We start from the raw sequence: 26,856 nt of genomic DNA, 5'->3' as shown, positions 1-26,856 counted from the left end.
CCAAATGTACAAGCACAGATATTCCTGGATTTTGTAAACACAAACTCCCTGGACCAGATAGTCAATACACCAGCCAGGGGTGCAAACATACTGGATCTAGTCCTCACTAATATAGAAGAGTGGTACCCATCCCCTACTGTAATGTCTTCCCTGATAAGGTCAGGCCACAAAATGGTCTTCTTTGAAGTACAAATACAATAGGGACCCCCAGCTAAACCTGGAATATTCAGGAAATACTCTAAGGCTAATCTCCTGCTATTAAGTGATAACCTGACAAAATTTCAAGCCCTCATAAACCATGAGAACATTGCTGCCTATACAGAACTGTTCACAGAAACCCTATACAATCAAGTTAATAGCTGCACAGAGGCAACTGAACCCACCAGGAAGAAGTACAGAACTAATTCAAAAAACAACCCACCCTGGTGGAATCACAACAGTAGGCTGTATAACAGAAGGAAGAAAACCATGGCAAAAATTAGGAGGTGCAGCACCCAGCAGGATAAAACCACTCTCATCGAATTAAACAAACAACTCAGAGGACAAATAAAGTCTACCAAAGTCAAATTTGAGGAATATTTGGCCTCTCAGGCCAAGGAAAACCACAAGGCATTCTTTAGCTATGTCCACAACCTCAAAGGCAATGCACAATTGTGTGCAGAGCTCATTGTAATTGGAGCCACGTATACTGAGCCAGAAGATGTAGCAAACCTACTGGCCGATAAATTCAGCTCCAACTTTACCCCTCTCTCCCCCTCAACCTTCCTTCAGGAAATACCATCAAATATAACTCTCCCTGCTATCACTAGGGAACAGGTTCTAAATGCTCTTTGTAAAGCCAAAAACACTGCATCAATGGGCCCAGACAATATTCCAGGATGCCTTCTAAATAGTATGAAACATGACCTATCAGGGCCTCTGAAATTACTATTTAACTGTAGACTCCAAACAGTCTTCATGCCTCATGAATAGAGAACAGCAACAGTCATCTCTGCACAAAGGTGGGCCATCTACAAACCCTGGAAACTACAGACCCACAAGTCTCACCAATCTTGTATGTAAAGCCATGGAAAGAATTATCTTTCCATCAATAGTGATCAATCATTAGTCATCAATAGTGATACAGTAAACCTCCAGACACTGGACCCAACCCAGTTTGGTTTCATCAAGGGCAGATCATACTTTCTCAACCTGGTGGACTTCTTTGAGAAGGTGACCAAAGCAACGGATGAGGGCAAAATGGTTCACATTGCCTACCTTGACCTGGCCAAGGCATTTGACACAATACCCACTCAGGCATTGTTGATAAACTCAGGAAGTTAGGTACAAACTCTTATGCCACCTGGTGGATAGTCATCTGGCTCACAGACTGGACCCACAAAGTTAGAATTAGGGAGTCCACCTCTACAGCAAGGCCAGTCACAAGCGGAGTCCTGCAGGGATCAGTCCTTGGACTGCTCTTTTTGGCATTTACTTCTCTGAAGTCAAGGCCAATGTCAATAGTCTCTGGCTGACTAAATTTGCAGATGATTGCAAATTAGGAGCTGTCATTGAATGCCACACTGACAAAAATGTTCTACAGGAGGGGCTGACACAGACAAACAACTGGTGTCAGAGGCATGGAATAAAACTAAATGCCAAGAAATGCATAATAGTATCCTTTGGGAAGTCATCCACCCCTGGTAACTATCATATTGACAACACACCCCTTAAAGTTGACCCAGTAGTCAAGGACTTAGGGACAAACATAGATGGTAAGCTAGCCTTTGAACATCAGGTGTCTACAGTAGTGAGGAAATCATTCTATGTTGCGTAAACAAAGGTATGACATCTAAGTCCAAAGAAGTAATTGTTCCACTTTATTCGGCATTCATCACACCTGTCATTGAGTGCAATGCCCCCTTTGGTATGTACCTAACCAGGCATATCCAACAATTGGAATGTCCACAGAGGTTCCTCACTAAAAGAATACAGGGTGTAAGTAATATGTCCTACGCTGACCGCCTCAAGGTCCTATCCCTGTATCCTGTCTCCTACAGGCTTTTGAGGGGAAATCTATGGCTGGCATACGGGGCATTGTCAGACCCCATTCTGATGGATCTCCTGCATACCCACACAAAAAAAAAAAACGCACCAGAATTACCCATTTTAAAGACTTAAACTTTGTCTGCGATATAAATAAGACCTGCTGGACAGACAGGTATGTATCCCAGAGACTACCCCATCTATATAACAGGCACCACATCCATGTGAAGCAGAGTTCCTCCCTAACCCAATTCAAGTGCAACTTGGACAACTGGATGGGGAACAGGAAATTCATCCCTGGTTAGGCACTGATGTCTGTAATGGACATAGGCAACCTGTAATGATTCATCTCCTAGGCCCTTGCTTGTAAATGTTTTATCTCCCAAGCCCCTGCTTACACTTATAAAGGGTATCTGAACTTGTCAGAGATTTGGGATGCATAGCTAGGCTTAAAATGGCCCTTGTGGTCATTACCCTAGTAAGCATCTATGCACCTATGAACACACACACATGTATGGGTGCAGAATATTTTGTCAATGAGTTTCCATTGATGAGATAAAAAACAGTACAGCTGATCAAACAAAATCATCTAAATGAACATTACCAGCTCTTTCAATATGAGATCAAGGTACAGTGATAATCAGGGAATATGCCCTCCCCCCTATAGTGAAATTTCAGAGTTGGAATACATAATTAGCAGGAAGCTGGCTGATTTTGATACTATAGAAGCATCGTGTTTTTGTGAAATCAGTGGACACACAGGTTAAGAAAGCTTTTCATTTTCCATGCTGTTGTGTGATATGCATACATACACACCCACACACTTACATATATATATATATATATATATATATATATATATATATATATATATATATATATATATACATATATATATATATATATATATATATAATGTGTATATATATATATATATATATATACACACACACACACACACACACGTATATATGGATATCCTTTATAACATCAAAGTACCACAATAGTGAACACAAAATATCTCTCCTAAAGGATCACAAGTCAAAACACATGTTTTTTGCAAGGGCATGCCCTCCTATGCCCCCACATCCGCTGATAATTATATATGCCAACTCCAAGAGCACACAACAGCGAGGAAAGGGAAAATTCCTCCTCCCAGCTGTTCTGCAACTGACCCAAAGTTATACTAGCAGAAGCAGTCATATGACTAATCATTCACTTCTGCTAGCATTAAAAAGATTTGCTATTATGAACATTCGACTATATGAAATGTTTCCTTATATACACAAGTATGTGTGTGTGTGTGTGTGTGTATTTTATATATATATATATATATATATATATATATATATATATATATATATAATCTCCAAATACATTGCCTGTGCACGTATAATGTGAAATGCATGCATGGAAAGTTCAAATTCCACAACAAAAAATGAAGTAAATCCAGTAGAGCACCACAACACCATCAACCGTAAATAAACTTCGTAGGCATCAGGAGGAGCAAAATGTCTTTAATAGCTCGCAGACAGTAAAAATACAAACTCCAAACCAATTTCACCTCTTAGGCGTCATCAGTGGATTGTACCTAGTGCTTCATCATGAAAACATTACATATCACACACACACTATATATATATATATATATATATATATATATATATACATATATATATATATATATATATGTATACATATATATATATGCACCCACACACACACACAAACACACACACACACACACACACACACACACACACACACACACACACACACACACACACACACACACACACACACACGTGTATTATCAGTGTGCTTGGTGAACTGTGTAATCCAACCTATGTGCCATCCTTGCATCCTGTGTGTACTGTCTTACTCTGAGTAAGGTCAGAGTCAGTAGCTGAGCTAGATGCATATTCACCTTTAATGCAACCAGGTTCAGAAAGTTATAGGTTCTATCCTTCCTCAACACTCCAATTTATTTTGCGTACACCACTATAGAGCAGAAGCATGCTGCCCTCTTGAGGTGCTCTTCTTCAGATGGAACATTAAATGGCATCTCATTTGTTATTCTGATGGTAGTTCAGGTGGATCTTAATGATCCCATGGCATCTGCAGATGAAGGCTAAAGAATTTCCTCACAGTTTGGTGAGTTTCCTCTTGCAACTGTAAGCAACACCCTGTGACTCCACTACAAAAGAGCTACATGCTCAGTGGAATCTAGCCAATCAACAAAATGTAGTAAAATACATTAATTTGTCATTCAGTGCTTAGAGATAAGCCATGAATGCATATTTTAATGGGTTTGTTGGCAACCATTCCCCTGTCAAAAATAAACGACAAATATACAAAGCAATAAGCAAAAATAATTTTCAGGAAGATTTTTTACATCCAGCTTGCAGAGCTTGTTCTAATTTTATAATAATGCCACAACTATATTCTGACATTTTGTTTATATGTTATTAAGCTATCTAATTAGCCTGTTAAAACACTGGATTCCAAGTGTCCAATATAAAGAGAGAGAATCTGCACAGCAGCAGGTATTCATAGTTTATTTCTATTTGTGTTATCACAGTATTTTTACTTCTGACAATACAAGTGTATGTCAGCCCTGCAGTACAATGTGCACTTTACCTGTTTTGTATTTTAGATGGATGCAGATGGTTTAAATTTTAATAATGCCACTTTGTTACTAGTTTGGTTCCTCTTTCATGGGAACTTTCGGTGTACTTTTCTTTGAAATACATAATTTTCCTTTCTATACAAAATAGGATGAAAATATAAAAATATATTAATTCTAGGAGAAAAGGGCAGTGCCATAACCTTTAGTGGAACTGGTAAGTAATTTAAAATAGATTGCATCAGAGTGAAAAGAATATGACATTTCTGAAAATCAAACGTGCTGCATAACACATGGGAAAAAAGCTTCTTTCTGCCTGTCACCTTTGTTGTTGTCATGTTAGCAGGCTTTAGAGCGGCATTTTAAGATTTATTTGTTCCACAGGGGGGCAGCATTCCATACATCCACTTTGCTCCCTCTAAAGAACCAAAAGGCTGGAATGTATCACTTTCTAGCAGCCACTGGTTTTAAAAGTGAAAGCCCTTGTAATATCAAAGAGCTGCTTGTTTGTACTTTTTTTCTCTTAATAAATCAGGAGCACCACAGAAAAATACCAGACATGCTTGCTATCAATAATGAAGAATGGAAATATAGTCATAAGAGTGTTAGGCCACGTGCATTACATTTACTTATCTTTGCTTCCCAAAGCCATATGCAGACTCTAATATTCAATGTGAGCACAAACAATTGTGCAACATATGTATGTTCCTTGTGGCTTTCCACTGAGGTTAATAAAAGTGACCCCAAACCTGCTTTGTTTAAATATTATTAATGTCAGTAATAACAACTGAGTGTTTTGCTATTTAATTTTACCTTTCTATGGATCAGCATTGACAAATGCAACTGCAGCCTTATCTGTCTATAGCTACTGTTCAGCATTTAAAATGATACTGACTGTATTTAAACATTTTAGCTTAAATGCATACATTTATTAAGAATATGACATATAGTTTTTTAATACGATAAAATATCCATGGGTATAGTTACATATGCTGACTAGTAATCCATTTAACAACATGGAAGGTAAAGGCTGAGTGCATATGAATAGATAACTGTAAATTAATGAATACATTTATATGTTATTTCTATTTTATGTACACAAAAACACAGACATCTACATTTTGTTTGCTTCTTCATTATCTCTGCATAGAATCACCAAGGTGATAGATGTTTCCTTTGCTCTTCACCAAAATATATAACAAGCAATTGGGGAGTCCATCTTCCCTCTAAATAGCATTCATTCAGATGACATCTGACATGGTGAATATAGTCCACTAGAGGGAGGACTGAATATCTGCAGGCATGCTTTTCTGTCTCATATGAAATACAAACAGAATTTCTTTGCCATCTGAACATTCCGTAGTGACTGCCTGTGTTGTAACAAGATAGTGAGGCAGTGGTGTCACATCGTGAGAAAGCACACTGTATAGTGAGACTATGCATATGGTAACTTGTGGGTTTATGCCAGACTGATTATCCTTTGCATTTTGAGCACCATTTTGAGCACCAAGGAAATCAAAGGATAGGAAAAAGCAACCTCCTGAGCAGTATTAGTGTGTCATTTCTCACCCACTTTTGCATCCCAAGAGCAATGAAATTTGAATTGAATGAGTGCAAATGCAGGCATTAGGGTCCAGGTGTCTAAAATCAGAAATTAGAGGTGTGGCCAATCAAAACATAAAGAAAAAGGTTACGTTTATAAGACTGGTAACATGTTTATCACAAAATGAACAGTAAAGCCAAGCTTATTTTATAAAACTGATAGTTTGTGAAACATAAAACAGTAAAGCCAGTTTTCTGCTGCAAACATTTACTTCACTGTCAGTAACAGCCATTTACATTGACAGTCCAACACTCAAAGTATTTTTGTAGAAAACTCGACTTAGCAGCCAGGTACTAAACTATATTTGGTCAATGGTTATTTGATTTAACAGTGGGTCTGTGGCACAGGGGTATAAAGCCATTATTGAGCCCCAGATGATCCATGTTCATTTAGTGGCACGTGCTATTGGAACTGTAGGGAAGGAAGGGAAGTGAGTGGCAAACATGGAGGGCTATTGCCTAAACTCACTACAATAAAGCAGTGTAATGAGCCTGGCATGCTCCATGCTGTGGAAGTGGTGTGCCACATAGTTGGGAAGTTGCTTATGCTCGGAAACGTGCAAGTATGTCCTGAATGCAGTGATTCTGGAGCTTGCAAGGCTGCTGTGGGGTTGCAGGAGTACATTTCCCAACAGCAGTATGATGCTGCACCAGCACCCTCGATCTGCTCACCAGCCCCAGGTGCAAATTGGGTTTAGCCTGGGGGAGGATAAAGTGGTCTGGTAGAGAAACTGATGGTAGCTTATGGTCAGCTGCAGGGAGGAGAAAAAGAAAAAAATATATATTTCATTAAAACCACCTCATTCACAACCTTCTGACAACTGGAGCTTTTGGACATCAGTGTATTATCTTTGTTGGTAGATTTTCCCTCTGTAATGCCCCCCCCCCCCCCCGCACCAACATGACAGAAAGCCTCTGGAGCTGCAGCTTATTTATAATTTACGCATAGGCTGAAAAAAAAAGTTATAATCTTTAAAATATAAAATATGCTCTTTGATTCGCTAATTGTGACTGACAGACTCTCAGGTGCATGGTTGTCAATCAGGTGAATGTATCACATGATTTAATCTGTATAACATTTTTCACTACCTGAGCTTCAACAAGTTAGATTCTCCAAAAAAACAAAGTGTGTTATCAAATACATTTGGAATCGAGTCTTGCTGGTGACTTAAGACACACTGTTTTTAAAGGCAGGTTACTTTTGTTTATAAGAATAAATGTAGTGTTACGCTATGATGTGGGCTTCAAGCACATAGTCTTTCATCATGACTAATAACTGACTACTTGAATGTAACATTTGTGACTAATAACTGACATTTGTGGCTGGGTTTCAACTCTTATCTCTGTCTGCAATGTCAAACTCATGTAGCTAGAGAAATTTTACCAGGAACTTTGTATTCCATATTGGTTTCCGAAACTGACCATTGGTATAAAAACTCAGACATTTTGCTGTGAATGGTGTGGAATATCACATAAGATTCCCTTTCCTGTTTTATGTTGTACTTTGAAAGCTTGTTTACATTTTTTCAATGTGATGTTTTTTTCATCATGTCTATATTTACAGATCATATATAGATAAAAAAACACACGCACGCGCGCGTACACACACACACACACACACACACACACACACACACACACACACACACACACACACACACATATGGATTCAGTCCCATTGGTCACTTTTCCTGTTGGTCATCTGCAACTATATTGATGTGTTTTAATCAACCTATGGTTTAACTGACAGGGAGCAATCTCTGTGTGAGATCACAAAACAGCGGGGCTATGAAAGTTTCCATTTTCCTATTTATATATATATATATATATATATATATATATATATATATATATATATCTCCTTAACTCTCTCTCTCACACACACACACACACACACACACACACACACACACACACACACACACACAGATCCAGGGATGCCTGCGGTGTTGGGCCTCAGAACATCCCTGGTCGGGCATTATTTCCACAATAACACGCACCCTGTTGGGTATTATTGCTTGCTTAGCACATTTTGAAAAAAATATAATAATAACTTGGAACCATTTAGCACTTTTGTCCCCACTCATTTACTTGAGACTTCATGGTGTTTCAGTAGTGCTGAACAGTTCAGAGGTGTTATTTTTGTATTTGTAGTTTTGTTTACACTTTTAACCTGCCTTGGTTGTTAATTTGATTAAATCCAGTTTCCCCTGTGGTCTTCTGCCTGTCACTACTATGGCACTGTCACCAAGATGATCAGTGCTCCAATGGAGATGGAGGAAAGTCAAGGATAACTTCTCCATCAGTGACTCGACTGTGATATAGCAGGTATTATGACGCAGACAGAAGGCTGAGTTCCCTCTGGGAGTTTGTCTTTCTTACAAGTGTAAATGTGTAGGCAGACGTGATTATCCAAGAGCTTGCACACTTGCTGAGCTACTTCTCACCCCTTAAAAGGACATAGACACTTTTCTTTGAAGGAAGTTCTTAATTCATTAGGACATCCTGTCTCTCTGTAAAGGAAGTGGGATCAAGCAGGATGGACAAGTTACCTTTTTCTACCTTGATCCACTGATCTGATCCTTCACTGAAGATGGATCACCAAAGCTGCAAACTGTAGCTGTAGTGAAGAGCTGAAAATCAGAAAATAAAGTTCCTTTATCATGTGTCATTGAAGTTCATGTTTATAGCCTTAGTTCATGTTTCTGACATCTAAGTAATCACTCAAAATGTGTATTTCATCAAGAATATAGGGGAAGAATATACTGATAACAATCAATAACTGAAGAATTGGTAAATGCAGTAAAGGATGTTTGAAAAGTGCTTTTGTTTATGACATGACTGGTAGGGCCTTTCATTATCTGTAGAGTAATGCATTCAATATGATGTTCTGCTCTTTGCAACCAGAATGTCCAATAAGGGTGAATGGGCACAGTGTGTGTGTGTGTGTGTGTGTGTGTGTGTGTGTGTGTGTGTGTGTGTGTGCATGTGTGTTTGTCTATTAATGTATGCAATTTTTGTAAAATTATTCTTAACCACCTACATCATTGTAATTATATTCATCCAGGCTATGCCTAAAAATGGTCCGTTGTGATCAGTGCACTAGCCACATAAGCAAACATAAACTCTGTGACATACATGTGATTTAATATGTGCAGTAAATAATTTGAAACTGTCTGTATAACTTCTACAGAGGGTACACTGAGCAGCTTTTAGGTGCAACTGCTACAGAAGTCAACACCATAATTAAGGTCATACTGTATAGTGCTGGTGAGGATCTTTGCGTGGCTGCCAAGAGACCAAATGCATATAATTAAGGAAGATGAGTAATTCTTGTTTATTACAGCTACTCCTCATGTTGCCTCAGAAGAAAGCTTAAGCATTTCCTGCATTTCATAAAGAATCCTTGCTTTTCCAACACTAAACACGCAGAATTGACTACAAACAATGATAATAGAATTGAATACAAACAAGAGATAATTTGTAAAGTGTTCAGGTATTAGAGCCAGTTAACAATACTTGTGTAACACATAGAGACATGTTTGAAAGGAACAGGCAGTGTTTAAGGACATTGTTAGATTTGTGGAAAACACCTTCCAGATATGCATAATGCTGTGATCCAACCCACTGTAGTAATCTTATTTTAACATTTGTACAATCTTATCTTTCTTGCCTCACTTCTCTTTTACAAACTGTGCACTTTCAAATGGAAAAAAATATTATTTGAATACCCTCCAACAACCCACATTTTAAACTATTGCAATAGGGATATTGGTAGTCTGTTATTGGTCTGCTTCTCCCAGTTAAATACAAACTGTAGATATAGCAGGTAATGTGATTTCGATCTTAAAACAGTTTGTGATTAAATTGCTTTGTAGCTGCTAATACTTCAACAAATGGCTATTCGCTTACTAGATTTAATGCATCTGCAGAAGCATGCATACTGTGATTATACTGGAATAAAATACTAGGACACAAAAAGTCCAATTAGCTCTGCTCCCCTTTGAAAGTGAGAAAATCTCACTGTGACATTTCTAAACACTGTAAATGGTGCCGAGCATAGGGAATATTCAGCCGCTGCTATTTGACACACCAGTCTGCTTTAAAGTCTTTTAACAGAAAACAGTAAAAGTAGGTATGGTAACAGAGGCTAATGAAGAAAAATGATTCAATTTCATGCTGGTTGGATGTAATAACTCCGTTACCATTTTAGCACATTACTGTCGCCCTGGATGTTGATCAAGGCAGATTTCATTTGATGCATTGTTTCTATTTCTGAACTGACATGATTTGTGTAAGTTGTGGAATTTAACTCAAGTTGACAGGATTCCCACCGGGCATACCTGAGCTTTCCAAGTTGCTTTTACAATTCCAAAAGATTACTAGATATTAGTCAAGGCTAAACATTACCTAAACATTTGTGATATAGTCTGGTAGTATGCCAGCAGTTCTAACAGTATTTTATGTGTCATAGCAGTGGGCAGAAAAGTGGGTATTTTGACATGATTCTGGTAAATATCAAACTAATATGAATATAAAAGAAAAGATAATGTGAGGCTAGGAGTTTCTTCTTATCAACAATTCTAATGTGGACTGCATTGCCTGCCAATAACTGGTAACACAATGACCTTCAAATATAAAATGACTATAAATAAAAATATTTTTAAAATAGTGGCTGTTTATAATTCCTGTAGCTACATACTTCCATGATAAACAATGTTGAATTGACAACTATGGATTGAAATTCTTTTTGAATAAGCAGTGACTTTTCAGCCTGGTTACAGTAGGAACACATTGATATTGATGTCTAGTAAATACCTCATTTTAGAAGAAATTAAAGTTTCTATATTTTTTATGTTCCAAGTATTGCATCTTATGCAGGTAACATTAGACATATCCATAAAATATGAAGCAGTCTTCCTAACTGTACAATTAAACTTTCTAATGGTTTGACAGTCAGTATGATAGGATAAAACCTCCATATTTGTACCTCCACTTATATTTTAATGTGTTGCTATATCTCATCACTTTGTCATTAAAAGTCATTTGTCATAAGAATATTCTCTTAATTGCTTCTTCTGTTTTTTGTTGTTTTTTTTTTTTTTTTTTGAAATGCTGTACATCTATGCTGTTTGTCATGGTTTATTTTCATCTTGGTCCTTGTTCCAGACTTACACATGAATCCATAAGAGTAGAACAGTTTTGTGTCTGACGAGTGTTTCAGAGCAGACTGTCATCTTAAAATATTTTTGTCTTCAATTAAATGTATTTTCCTTAATGAAAGATAACACTGACCAAGAAAAAAAATAAAAAAAACCCCCAGCAAATCAAATTCCTTAACTGCATAACTAAGATCATTGATTAAACTGTTCCACTGAGGGAAGAAGTACTAACTGCTAACACAGTTTAATCTTTTTACAAGACTAGTGGGCATCACTTTAAACAAATAATAATTGCATCAACATATACTCTCTTCCATATCTTGTATTGCTTCCAGTGTTTGCTTTTAGAATAATTCATTGCTACTACCAAAATAAGCTGCCTAATCAGCTACGATAAAAGTGACACAACAGTGTATTGCATGTGTGCTGCCATTTACAGTGTTATGGCACTAGAGTATGGCAGGATGTCTTATGACTGCAGAGACTACTGCTTCTCATGTCAAAGAAGTCTGAATTGCGTAGGGGAAATTTTTAAAAAGCTAAGATTTTTTTAAATATTGCCACTTTATAACAACAACTGATCACTCCAGTCAGGGTTCATTGCAGTAATACATTTACCCAATCCACTGATTTTTATCCCTCCCACATCAAGGTAAACCATGCTGGTCATTGGTAAACCATGTACAGCCCACAGATCATGATGATCAATTGCATTAATAGCCACCACCACTCCAGGGCTTCAGTGCTACTCATGTTAACCTGCAGGGATGAGAATGACAGGAGAGTGGTGAGATGCAGCCTGATTTCACAGCCAGCATTGCTGTGAGTGAGATGTACATCTCTGCTGTCACACAAGTTTTCATTCATGCATTCATTTAGTATGAGGTAAACAAAAAGGAAAGCAGTGTTCCTGTGATACTGAGGCAATGATATGCTATAAATGTTATCAAATTATTTAATGTTATTGCATGAGTCTCTTTCTGACAGTATATAATCTGTGTTTTACTTTGAGTTGCCACAGTAATCTACATAAAAACATATATATTTATATATATATATTTATATATTTTAATATTCGTAGCACAATTAATTTCCATTGTCAAAAAAACACAGTGTTAGCATGCGTACAGTTGACAGACCCACTGCACATTGAAAAATGTAATAGACAATCTGAGATCCATAACTTTTCAAATGCAGCGACTTACACAATCAACATTATTCTTTATAAGATCTTTAAAATCTAAAGATAAAGACAATACTTTACCATTCTGTCAATAGTTTAAAGCTCTTGTTTGGCAGTCTTAAAATTAAAACCAGATCTTTTTTTCTTTATTAATTTTTTTTTTGGTCCATGTACAGTAGACCATTGTTTGCCACTGGGTGCCTTTACTTGATTTCAGATGCCAGGAGTCATTACTGACTACGCTGGACCTAATCTGATGCATTTTTACTTTATCTGAGAGGAGAGTGTGGCATCCCAGTGTAACACCATATTAATGACCATATTGATTTTTGTTTTATGGCCTACCCATTCCCAGCCCCACATATGATGCATGGTAATGTAAGGCTGTTAAGGACAATAATGTCTGTTGATAAATGTCCTGGTATTTGCAAGCTTAAAATTCATATTTTCAGTATTATTGACACCACTTGGGCTGTTATATTATGTTTAAGACTCCTCCCATTAGGATAGGCAAGCCAGTAAAATGGCAGTCCCTTTCATATCCCCCATTCCAGCTGACTCCTCTGGTGACAAGGGTGCTAGTCAAACCAGGATTGCTAGAACCACATGCATGGCTCCATCTGTAAGTGCTTTGTGCTTCACTACACTGTAACACAGTATTTCTGCATTGTATTGTTGCAGAATGTGTCATGAAAGCATGCCTAAACACAGTGCAGTTACATACTGTTAATTCTGCTATGGTAAAAGAGAAGAACTGCCTAATTGTATTTATTTCTAATAAACATAGCCAAAACATACTTCACAGAACATGAAAACATTGTTAGTGTACTGATGGATTTTTTCATAACTGGTTATCAACATTGACATTTGCAAACATTTATCAGAACCTAAAACTGGTATTCTGTACAAATCACCTGGATGGTGTTGTTGAGATGGAAGTGTATCACTACGTAAATATGGAAGATGAATTCCATAATTCTGTAGTGTTGTCCATACTGATGTCTCTTCCCCCAAGCAGTGACCTAAATGTGATGGCAGGTGCATTTGATCCTTGGGGTACTATATATAAGACACCACATTTGCTATTCAGCACCAAGGAACAGATAACTAAATTCCATTTCAGTACAGCAGTAGAAAGTGTTTGTTCCAGTTACTGTAGCTAAATATTATCCTGGTAGTTTACAGGAAAACTGTCAGAGTGAAGCATTGTTTCTCCTGTCGGAACTGATCATTAATAAAAGTTATAATAATCATAATAATTTAAGAAAGAAATAATTTTAAAGGAGTTAATAATTTTCAGCAGGAATTTCTTAAGTCTAAATAATTCTGTACATATTGGACACTTAGTTTAATAAACCATTTTGTCCTGAAGGTGCAATGAGAAAACGGAGAGAGGGGTAGAGTGGCTTTAATTTATTCTCAGATGTGTGCCTGTGAAACTGTGCAATTTTACCTATGAACATAGCACTATTACATGTTCATGGGGCAGTAACTATTCACCAACAAATTATCAGTTATAGAATAGAAAGTAATGTTATTCCTGTGTGGTTGCTGTGGATCCAAAAGCAATGTTATACCCTCTCGAGTTGTTGTAGGACAGAAAGCAGTGTTATACCCATGTTTTTTTTTTGCGGGACAGAAAGCAGTGTTATACCCATGTGGTTGTTACTGGATATAAAACCATGTTATACCCATATGGTTATTGTAGGACCAAAAGCAATGTTATACCCCTTCAGTTGATAGAGCAGAAAGCAGCCATATACCCATTTGGCTGTTGTGGAACAGAAAGCAGTGTTATACTCATGTGGATGTTGTAGGACCAAAATCAGTGTTATGCCTTTCCAGTTGTGTGACAGAAAGCAGTGTTGCACTCCTCCAGCTGTTGCCAACACTAAAGTTACCTATTCTGGAAGACATACAGTTGCATCAGAGTTTCACTTATTCACTTTACCAGATCAAGTTGAAAAGTTATACAGACTCTGACGCAGTTGCTTCACTACTATATTTTAAAAGTTCAAAAATCACTTCATCCTTGTCTTTGCTGTGTTGTCTTTAGGATTTTGCTAACTTTAGCTACCTTTACAGACATGCCACTTGAGCAGTTGCTGTGCTTGAACAGCTCAGTTCTTGTTTAAAATCAAAGTGTGAGTGATTTCTCCATGGCCAACAGAGATAAAGCCTTGATAATGCCCTAGGTGACCATGTATTGGGTAGTAATCATGATGCTGAAGGAGCTGGCTGGGAAGGGTAGCAGTGAGGAGATGGTGCTGCCCCACCTATTGAAAGGAAAGCCACAAATCTGTCTGTTGGTCTATGGTCACTTTTTAGAGGCCATGTGCTACAGCATTCTACATGTGTATAGGGATATGTATTTGGTGCTGCCAAAAAGTGTGCATATATTGTAGCCATTGACACATTTGTATGGAAGTATGGATGCACTTCTGGTGACAGTGTAGCAGGACAACGCATCTAATCACCAAGGGGCTAGGGTTACCACAGCCTCACGAAACATTAGTGGCCAAGTGTGTAATAGCCTTGATACAACTAGCTTTTCCCTCCTAAGGTAGGACCAAATGGGCCTGCTCAATAGCAGCAATGTCACATGCTCAGAAGAGGTCAGGAAAACAAAAATTAAAAAGTGTGGTTAGTATAGCATGGTCTAATGTGTCACACAAGTGTGATACCCACCTACTGCCCTTGTTAGTTAACAAAGGTTTATTGTCTTCATTTTAAATGGGAATGAGTTGAGTGCTGGTCATGCTTTACAGCTCAGTGACAGTCCCGTACGATGTCTTTAATTCTTTGAGCCACATTTACTTGTGGCTTCATGTGCTTCCCTACATTTTTCTTCTGTTCGTTGCCTTTTCTCTTTGTGGCAGTTTTTTTGACATCTTTATCCAGCTGCTGAATCTTCTTGTTGGCAGTAAGTTAGTCATACTCTTTTTACTTGTGGAGGAATTTCTTGCTTGAGATCTCATGAGGTGCTGTAAACTCATTTGGCATTCCTAGCACCTTTTCAGCTGCCAGGTTCTCCTGTGGCACTTTTTCTTGTTACCTAAAGAAGTAACAGCCACTAACCAACAACATCTATTAAGTGCTGCAAAGAAACAAAGCTGTTTGTAAACTTTAGGGAAAACTCTTGATATGCACCTATCTTTAAATTTTCAGTAGCAAATAGTTGTGGAAATCAACCTGACAAACTTTGTAGGTTTGTAAGCTCGGAATTCTTGCTAATAGCATATGGCCATGGGTGCCATCAAGAAATCAGTTATATTACCCACTATTTTGGGGATATTAATAGTGTCCCCCATTAAGAATATTATCCCTACATGTCTAGAGTGAACATTTGTGATCACCCATCCAGTCATCCAGACTGGTTTTAAAGATTTTCAAGCAAGTATTCCGCTTGATATGTGAGGGAAGTCTAATCCAGAAATAGGCAATGGCCTCAATTGGATACTTGTTTAATCATTTTTAATATGACAGTATAAGTTTAGGTGCCTAGAGTGGGTGTTTAGCACTATTTCTATTTAGATGAATGAACTCAGAGATCACCCCTTATGAGCCTATATAAGACTGAGTAGAGGGATAGGTATTTTGTCTGTCAGAGAAGCTAAGGCACTAAGATGTGAGATCTTTTTGGATGAGGAAACATAGAGGTCTGTCAAGCTGCTTTAGGTGCTTAGTGAGTTACGTGCCAAAGGAGGCATTTAATCAGTGATGCACCAAATAAAGGAGGAATAAGGTGGGACTGTAACTTCTGTAGACCTTGAAGACAAAACACAAGGTGTGAGTTGTGCCAAAAGAGATTTTTTTTTTATGAATATAGGTACTCAAGTCTGTGATGACCAGGTCAAATTTAAGTGAAATGTTATCTATACAGTATGTGGTGGTAATGGTACATTTACCATAGGAAGCTAACCTGCATTTTTTTACCATTAAAAGTAAGCCAATGATTATTAGAGCAAGCATTTGTTTAGTGTAACCATTGGCGGAGAATTTGATTTTCAGAATTGGATTTGATAACCACCCCCAGCTTGCAGTCATCAACAAACATAGTTACACTACCTTTCTTGTCAATTAAGTATATGCCAAAAAGAAGCAGATCATCACTGGGACATCACTGGTGATATTTTTATATCTAAATCAAATATTCCCACCCTTAACATTAAGGATTCTGTCAGATAGCCATTTAGCTATCCAGTCAACTTATTCTGGATTAGTGATGGTTGGGAACATTTCTCAAAAATCCAAGCATAGGGGATAATGAAAAAGTCCTCAGCATGGAGTAGGGAGGTAGGTAGGCAGTGTGAATTGTATCTTATTTATCCATGTCCTTGGCAACCCTTCTGAAGAACTTATCCAGGATGAATATGCATGATCTGCCTTTTACAAAGCTGAAGTTGAGTGGATCCATGGATAAAAGGTTGCCTATAGTGTTGTTTATTAGCTCAGCTATTGTGCGTTCCATAGCATTGGAAATAATACTAATGAGGCTAATAGACCTGTAATTCCCAGGGCTATTAGAGGGACTACCTTTATACAAGAGTGCCATAACATCTGTTCTCCACATGGGGGAGGTAACAAATGGAGACACTTAGGTTGAAGGATTGATGGAGAAGTTTTACTTGGTGAAACTTAATACTTCCCAGCAGATATCCATGGATATTGTCAAGAGCCATGGAACTGGTACTTTTCATTTTGGAAAGTGCTGAATGGTCTTTGTCAGAGGTGATTTTGGGAGATGAGTTGTGAGGATGAATGGTGGGGCAGAGGGAAAGATGGATGTATAGGTGGAAGAGAATTTGTCCATAAGGTTATTAGCATTATCCTTGCTGTCCAAGAAAGTGACACCCTAAGACACAAGTTCAGTACAGTGTTGGTTAGTTCTAAGCATCATAGTATAGCTGAAGAAGGCCCTGTGACTGTCCTTTGAATTGATTACAACCCTAAATTCATAGTTGGCCTTGGTTTTCTAAATGATAAAAATTCAGGGAATGCATACCAGTTTTAAATTCCCTTTATGATGATGCTCCCGTAAAAGTGAATGGGTGACCTTTATCTTTTGATGCCATTCACTTTTTCATTGTAGAGAAAAATTCTTGCTCAGCCAAACAAATCAGGCACCACAAATCTGAACATTTCTCAGGGGGAGATACCATGGCTAATTAATATTGGGCTATCCCCTTGCCTGTCATATTAACACACTGCTTTGCCCATGAGACTGCTGTCCATGCTGGGGCCTCTACAAGGTGAAAACCTCAGAGTTAGAGACATCTATGAATCAGAAAGGCACAATGTGGAAACTTTATATGATAGGTTTATGCTGAAATTTACATCTGATAGCTCTGCATCTCTGCTGTGAAGTTGTATCATTTAGGTGTAACAACAGCCAAGAATATAATCAGTCTTGTAGATGACTTGTTCTTTGGTATCTTAAACTAACTTCCTTTAAGATATATCAGTAATTAGTTTATGAAACAGAATTATGAAGTCATCTGTGTAGCTGAGCTGTATAGTTACATCACAGCCAGATTATTTTTTGTCTGAAGCAGAACCATGCAAATATTTCGTCTTTAGTTGATTTGCTAGTACTTCAGTTGCAGCTCATTTCACATGCATTTACTTTTACAGCTGAGTGTGCTGGTTATTTCTTTACTACAGTTATAGTGTGAACATTCCCCTGACCGGCGGTAGTGGTGCTGCGGTAGCGTTGTCGCCTCACAGCAAGACGTTGTCCCGTTCGATTCTCAGCTAGAGCGTCTTGTGTGTGGAGGCATGCGTGAATGGGCGTACCTTCGTTGAAGGTTGTGCATCAGGGCTGGTAACTCGGCACGTAAAAATCCACTACCAAACATTAGCGGACCGGAGTTCTGCTGTGGCAACCCCTAACTGGGATAAGCCGAAAGACACAACAACAACAGTGTGAACATTCCCTTAATAGATAAAGCTAATGAATCATTTTGAAAACTCATTGAGTGTCCTTTGCAAAGATCATTTTTTCATTTATTTATTCTCCCATTACTTGTTTATTCAAAGTCACTGGGAGCTGGAGCTTGTCCTGGTGCCTAAAGGTCACAAGGAAAGAAATTACTCACACTGGAAATACAGGCCATTGCAAGGTGCACACACACACACACACACACACACACACACACACACACACACACACACACACACACACACACACACACACACACACACACACATTTATAGGTAGTTTGTGGGATCATCAACTCACCTACCATGCATGCCTTTGGGATCTGTAAAGAATTTGTAGTACCTGAGAAAAAAATGAACGGACACGGAGCTCATGGAATACCTGGAAAATACAGTTCTGTAAGTCATCAATGCTAACTACTGTACTTCTTTGCCACCCTTGTTTAAAATAGTTTTATGCACAAGGGTGGAACAGTTCTGAAACATTTTTTTTTAATATCTGCTATAGGTACACATATATCATGTTATATGGTATTGGAGGGACAGATCTTCAGCAGTTATAACAATGTAGTGTCTATTGATAGTTTCAAAACTGCTTTAAAAGTACTTCAGACCAGTCCTACGATAACAAAGTTTCCCAGTCTTTCAAATAGTCCCTGCTGATATTTTTAAAATGTAGGCCAAGTCTGGATCCTTTTTTCTAAGTAAATAATTGCTGTTCCTCACCAAGAGACTGTTGTTCATGGTAAGCCTGGTGATGCAAGTTAGCTAGATCAGTACTATAGCATATGATTTTCTTTTGTATCAATATTTTAAATAAAATTAAACCTTATGATGTTAAGGTTAGAAGATTAATTATTCATATCTGATCCCTGTTTCCTATACTGATTATTCATGTCTGATCAATGTTTCCTTCTAGGCTCTCCGTATTATTATAGTGCGGCTGCAAGAGGAGCAGCACCTACAGCAGCAGCCACTGCTTATGATCGCCACTGACTACAAGCACTTAATAAACATGGCACCTGAGACAAACTTATGTGAATCACACAGACTAAGACTATCTCTTCTTTCTACTTGGTGAATAAATCAACAGTTATCATTGAACATTGTATGCTGGCCTTTACAGATTATTTTGGAGTTTGTCAGTGCCAATTCAAAATCTGCCAGCATGAATCAATATTCTTTCAACATTCCAAATACATCTGCAAATAGTTGTTCTGAAGGAAATCAGGGACCATTTGGTCAGCTATTACAGGTTCTCTCACTTGGACTGAACATTTTTTATTATTTGGAAGATTTTGCAGAACAAAAATGGCATTATACTTAGGTTATGTGATTAGGCTCATTTATGTTTTTGAATAAAAAAATAATATTTGCTTAACTTATACTAGACCAGTGTATATAACATGTATTTGTATGTCATTAGGACAGTTGCTTACTATGGTTACATCACACAATCAATTTATTCCAAATGTATTTTGGAACTGATGCACTGATTAAAGGTATTTGGTAAGCTTTAACCAACTTTAAACCAGGTTAACAGCCATTATGGCTGTATGCTATGGACTTACAGACTCTTTCCAAATGTGCAACAGACAACATTCTTTTTTGTAGTTTTGTGAAGGTGCCACAAGATGCCAAGAAATGTCAGTCAGATATTTTGAACAGCATGAGGTATTCTAGCTTCATGGAAGAGTAACACCTAATTTCCATTGAAATGGCTGTAGAAATCTGTTTTACAATTGCAAATGAAACAATGGAAAGGAAATTGCTGATGTCACCAGTAAATATAACGTGTGCCTATATTAACTTGTTAAAAGAATATTAGCTTTCCTTAAATGTGACAGCTATTATTGCAAGGGGAGATATTGTGTTAGAAACTTCTGCCTTGTATTGTCTTGCAAGTACTTGGGGTGAAACATGGACTACATATCACACCCACTATACACAGCAGCTACAGTCTGCACAACAGAAGTACAGTCCTTTGCTCAATGTGCTCCTTCCAAGGCCAGCTTTACGTAGTTCTGATATATAAGAATACTCCACACAAATCTTTTCTTAAATAAGTTTAAACAAGCTGGATGCATAAAGACATGGGCAAAATTAGGGTGCACAGATTTTTTTTTTTTAGCAGTAGGGAGAGTCACTGGCCTCTCTGCCCCATGGCTAGTGCAGAATGTGATGGTATCTTTAACAAAAGCATTATTCTGTGCATTATCAGATGATTATGACCAGTACCGACCAGACAGATTTTTTTCTGGTGGTGGGAATTGAAATGAAATATATTTTCAATACAGTGATGCAAAGTATATACTTATGATCATAAATTTGAGGTGTACTGTATTCTGCAAATTTTAACTGCAAATTATTATATTCTTCATTAATGCAAAGCTAGTAAATATTTCATGTCAAACAATCAGGAGCATTTGGGTATTGTTTTTGTACCTGCTACTAGAGTGTGTTAAATTCTTACTAAAGCTGGTTTGCATTTTGCCATTCAGAATGTGGTTGGATAGTCATTCATTAGTATTATATCACTGAGTTTATCTGAAAGGCAAGTAATGTAAAATACAGCATAGATTTTTCATAGTTCCCTGATTCTCTTTGCCTCAGTTTTTGATCTTTGAAGAACCATACCTGTAAGTTCATCAAAATAACCCTGCATCCTTAGTGCCACCCTCTTGGTATAAGTTATGTGTGAACCTGCACTTTTACTTTCGTGCTCCTAATCACTATCAGTCACAATTTCCCAGTGTTTCTCTTCCATCAGTGCAGGAGCCTAGTACTTATGTCACTTCCTATCTCATACACTTTGCCAACTGTGTCTGGCAGTTGGTGCGAAGAGTTAAGGCTGTGAGCTGCAGTTCCTGCGGTACAGGGTTGGATTCTGTCAGCCCTTATTTGCCTAATGTGTGACCTTGGATAAAATCACTTCGTCAGATAGTGCTTGGGTAAGCTCCTCAATTCTCCCCTGGACTGCACGCCCTAGTAACTACCTATGTACTTAGTTCAGGATAATTCCTTTAGGTGACACCATGGGACCAGCTCTAAATGAAGAGATCATTTCCATCTATGTCTTGAGTGTGCCATGAGGTTCTGTTTGTCACACATTTTTACTTCATACTGCCTCACCCAGTCTCATTCCAGTTATTTTGGTCCTGCAGCCCCCTACATATTTAGTGGTACACTTCAGCTAGCGACAAGAAGATATTCCACTAAACAAAATAAAAACAGTGGGCAGTATAGCATGCATCATTCAAACTAGTGGTCTGACCACTGAGCATCATCTTTATACTAATTCCAGACTTGTAGTTCTATGGAGCCAGAGGTCATTCACATTTCATGACTCTCAGCTTCCTTAATGTTAGGCAGTATGCTCTTATTGACACTGTTTGCCTACCCAGCCTCATTATTTTACCTTTAGCTTCCTCCTCCTCCTAGCTTTCAAATGCATTTGTGAACCTTAAGATAATGGAAATGAAACATTAATGGCATTTGCCAAGGTAGGTGACATAATGTTTTCTGCTTTATTTGGCTTGCATCAGTTAAGAAAAAGGGTTGAAAACATATTTATGTAGATGAACAAATGAGCACTTGCCACTTGCTTTATTTGTAAAGATTACACTTGGGTTATTTTTACTCTGCTGTGCTAATAATAGTCGTGGTTAGCTGACTACTAAATACACTGGATGCTTTTTCTATACTGCTGTATTGCTTTCTAAGGAAGGGGTGGGACATTAGCACTTGGTCAGCTTATTAATCTTCTCTCCAGTGTGAAGCATTATAAATGGAGGATTTGCAACAAATCCAGTTTGATAAACAGATGCTTATCAGTGTTTATTGGTGTTTACGGTTCATGTGAATCTGTAGTGGAAACAATTCTTTTCCCTAACACATATGCATCTACAGACATGCACTAGCCCAGTTCGTAAACGGTTAGCAACATGTAACAGTCAATTGTTTTTGCTTAGCCTTGTATTGCTGTAATCTCAACTTCAGTGTCTTGGTTTTTTCACTTTCTAGTGGCCTTTGTACATTCTAGAATTATGTAAATGTGTAACTAACTAAAATGGTGGAGTTCATTTTTAAAATACTTTAAAAGGTTTTCTTAGAACTATGACACAAAGACCTATTTGTATAAGGGACTTCCAGCATAAAAAATATTGATAGTATCCACCAAAGTATGTGATGCCTGCAAAAAGCTTACATGTAAAAAAAATTAAAAATTGCCTTTGAAGGTTGGAGACAAATTATGGTCTCCACATAAAATTGCTTCTTACAATGTGTATGTTTTGTATTCTTTTTCTAGTAGAGAAAGAAACAACTTGAAATATTGGTGTTTTTTTCTTAGTGCTGTGTGTTGCTTTTGTGTGTAATAATATTTGAATGTAATTACAGCGGTGCCAATTTGCCAAAGATGTCCAATATATTTTCTTTATCTTTTTGATTTTATTTTTATTTTGCAACTTTTCTTGTCAGTACTGGGATTTGTGACTTTGTTTTAAATTAAATGGTTTATTGCAATTTTTTAGGTTAGTTAATGAAACATGCAATAAGACTGGCGTAGTTTCAGTATATGTGTGTCTGTTTTTGAGAGTGACTGTCATTTGTGAATTATTGGTTTGTGTAACTTTTATGTGAAAATAATTATTTGTAAATATTTACCATAATTTTATTGGTTCTTAAAAATAAAAGTAATTTTTTAAGTTCACTGAGTCTTCCTTTGTTCCATTTCAGTTTCATTTTGACTTTTGATGAGAACTTCTAACATAATGAAGTGGTTTAATTTCACATTAGTTTTCTTTTAGCTCATTATAGCTTATGAGTGCAAATCTGATGCACATACTAAAATATCTAAACTATTGCATAGTTCCCACATTAGGTGTGTGATCTTTATATTTGTTTGCTGAATTTTTACAATCTGACTTTTCTCTTTTGAGGTGACCTGGACAGGTAGGTAGACCACATATAGTTATTTTGTATCTTCTGTTACAAGTATAAATGGCATATGCCATGCAGATAAAATGAACATCTTTGAAAATGACTGGGTAGGGAACCAATTACTGGCCTACATAACGGAAAGGATAAGCAGAGTACAACATAAAGGTATACCTAGAAATTCATGGGCATGACAAACTTTGGGTAAACAGCATGTGAAATCCCAAGCTTAGCTTCATAGAAGTTTCAACAGCTATTCTGAAGTGATGCAGCATTGCACAAGAAAGTGTAAAGGTCAACTTTCTGGAGTGTTTTATCAATGGAGTAATTAGCTTGGCTGGACAACTTCCCAAAGGGGGTCTGAAATACATTTTTCTTCTCAAGCTTATTTGGCTGAGTTAGCTGTTTAAGAATATATGACTCTAAAGTGTTTACTGGTGGCTAAATTCCATATAGATTTCTCTGTAGCTACCTCATAGCTTTGTGTAGGGTTCTCTGTAGCTATTGCATAGACTTTGTATAGGTCATATCCTTAGCCATTGCAGTTAATGAACCTCTCATCTGCACTATTAGACTTTCTTATGTATATCAGCTGCATAAAACAATGTTAATAAACATTACATGGTTCCTAAAGACATAGGCCCCACATAAGATACTGTATGTAAGCTTACATTAATGATATTACAGTATATTCAAAAACACTCAACTTAAAAGAATAGCCCAATCTTACCTATGTCATTGTGGAAATAGTATTAATTGTACAAGCACAGCAATGAGAGGTGGAACTGTAGATGTTCATCATATTGATCACTGCTGCAATAGCCTTACCCATATGGGCTATATCCTGTCAAGGATATAACAGCTGGGTAGCTTCCAAAGCTTCAGGGCACCTTCCATGGGCCCATGCCATCAGTCAACTTGAGCTGAGCTGACTAAAAGACAGGCTTGGGTGTCAGGACCCCAAAAGCTTTCCTGTCATTGAAGAGAGCACCCCTCTGCAGACTTTTGAGAATTGAGGGTCAGCTTGTGCTTTTCCTTTGCTGGGCAGATAACTTCTGTTTTGGGAAAAACCTACCGCAAAAAAAAATTGTTTGTTTTATTGTACTTTCCTGTTTAGGAACGTTATTTTTAAATTAGGAGTTTGAGACTGTCATGAGACTTAACTGTACTTTTAAATGGGGGCACACTTTTTCCTGTCAATTTAAAAGTTCTTAAAATAATTGAAAACTATTTTTCCTACTGTTAAAATTGTGTTTATTTTAATTTTTGTGTCTGAAAAAGTGTTTTAAAGTGATTTTTACTGTGTTTTTGTGTGAAAAAAGACATTTTAAGACTTTAAATGTTTACCTCCATTTGCTGCTTGTTTTCCTTGAGAACGAGGCATCATTTTCAGCTTGACCATGGAACTGAGTACCTGCATGATCTGCTGAATCCTGACCCCTGAGGGAATATCTAAGTAAATGCTTATTTATGCTGCTTTAAAATGTTTATTTTTGATTTAAGGGGATATATTTGATTTTGTGTCACTATTTGGACAAGTAACTTTTACTTGGTACTACACTGTGCAGATTGTAGAACAAGGTTTAGCACAATATAAACTGTTTCTGCTATATATTATGCAGTTTAGCCCTATTTACTGTGTGGGAAACTAGTTTGTATTTTCTATTATTGCCGCCCTTAGTTAGCCCTTAGAAATGTCAGTTACTCTGGATGATGGTTTAACCTTGACTTGATGAATCTTTATACAGCTCTAGCCCCATCAAATCCAGTTCCACCTAAAAAGAAAAAAAATCAACAAAACTATGCCTTACCCTATGACTTGTGAATCTGTTGTTGTCTTACATTGACCTGCAGACCACTTAGCTGTTTTCCCATCACTGCCTGGTATAAGCCTGCAGCCATCTATGAAGTTCTGAATTTGTGTTTGGTCCTGCTCCTAATCAGACTCTCAAACAATGGGATGATAGAAATAAATTAATGTATGAGGTATCTAAAATGTTTCATATTCCTAGGTTCTCCCCTAACAGAGTGTCCAACACAAAATACTTCTTAAGAATTAGGGCATCAAGACGAAATGGCAGAAGATATCCCCCTGATAAAGAATCACTATGCCAAGACCCAGGGCATCCATTCACTTCCACCTCTCCCTCCTCCCTTTCACCTTGCCACACATAATCTCAGAAAACTGGATGCTGAGAATAATTCAGTGAGGAGACTCTTGGCAGTAGACAGAAAATCCTCTTCCCTTCATTGAAATCTTCCCATATCCTCCAGACTTTTAGGCTAATTTGATGTTCATCTCCATCACAAGTTGCAAGCAAGGGTTATAGAACCAGTTCCTGCACCACAAAAAGGAAAAGGATTTTACACCAGAATCATTTTGGTACCCAAAAAGAAGCTATCGTGGAGATTAACATTAGATTTGGCATACCTAAATAATATCTAAAAGTACTAAAATTCAAAAATACCCTGCATAAAGTCCTACACCCTTTCTTTTGGACCACTGTTTCATGGCGACTTTACAGCTGAAGGATCATCACATGACAATCGCTCCTAACTTCAAGTTGAACCTATAAATGTCCTGTCTCATACCCTTACTAAAAATTATCTTCCTGGAGTATATGATGCACGCAGAAAAAAAGTATGGCCTTACTACCAGAAGACATAGTCCTGACAGTTAAGAATATTTTCAGGAATTTTTCTCTCTTCAAGAAGCTGCTACTGCAAGAGAGTTTCTCATAATTCTAGGCCTCATGACACCATTAGGAAGATGGTACTAAAAAATTGTTGGACCCAGGACCTGTTTCCCTTGGAGTTGCAGGTACTAAGCTGAATTTTGAAAAACATGAGTTATGTCTCTCAATCCAGACCTGCCCTTTTCCCTCCAGACCCCAGTTTAATCAGTTCAGATGGACTCTTCAAATATTGCATGGGGAACTGTGTACATGGGAGTTCAAGAAAAAGATGAACGGAGTCCTTCAGAAACTACAAAGCAAATAAACATCAAAGAAGTGTTAGCAGTGATTCAGATATTAAAAGTTCTTCACCACTTATGATCTCCATGTCCCCTTTTTATTGGTCACAGACAACACCACATTCATGTGGTACCTGAAGAAACAAGGGAGTACAAAGTCATCCCATATGTGCCAGTTCACAATAATGACCCGGGAGCTAGCCTTTCAGCATTCTCTGATGCTTCAGGCCTCAAACATCCTGTCAGAGCAAAACACAGTGGCAGACAGATAAAGCAAATCCTGGATGGACCTGCATTATTGGAATCCTGGGACAGTGGTCTGCATGGGATTTGATCCAGAACTGAGGAACACTTCAAATAGATCTGTTCACCTCCTTTCAAAGCAGACAGCTGGAAACTCTTGAGT

At 37.6% G+C, this 26,856-nt stretch overlaps 1 protein-coding gene across 1 annotated transcript in view; it reads left to right on the top strand.

The window, feature by feature from the left end:
- PAX5 (paired box 5) overlaps positions 1-23,249 on the top strand; it is a 1,024,079-nt gene extending 1,000,830 nt beyond the window's left edge. The window contains exon 10 of the mRNA XM_044059634.1: positions 19,458-23,249. Coding sequence (XP_043915569.1) covers positions 19,458-19,534 — 77 coding nt within the window. The 3' untranslated portion in view covers positions 19,535-23,249. The remainder of the gene's footprint in view (positions 1-19,457) is intronic.
- Positions 23,250-26,856: the final 3,607 nt, after the last annotated feature.

Source organism: Protopterus annectens, chromosome 17.part0 (assembly GCF_019279795.1).
Source record: "Protopterus annectens isolate FY-2018-M chromosome 17.part0, PAN1.0, whole genome shotgun sequence".
Classification (NCBI taxonomy): domain Eukaryota; kingdom Metazoa; phylum Chordata; order Ceratodontiformes; family Protopteridae; genus Protopterus; species Protopterus annectens.
Note: the sequence above shows the minus strand (reverse complement) of the source record. Positions and strands in the feature narration are given on the sequence as shown.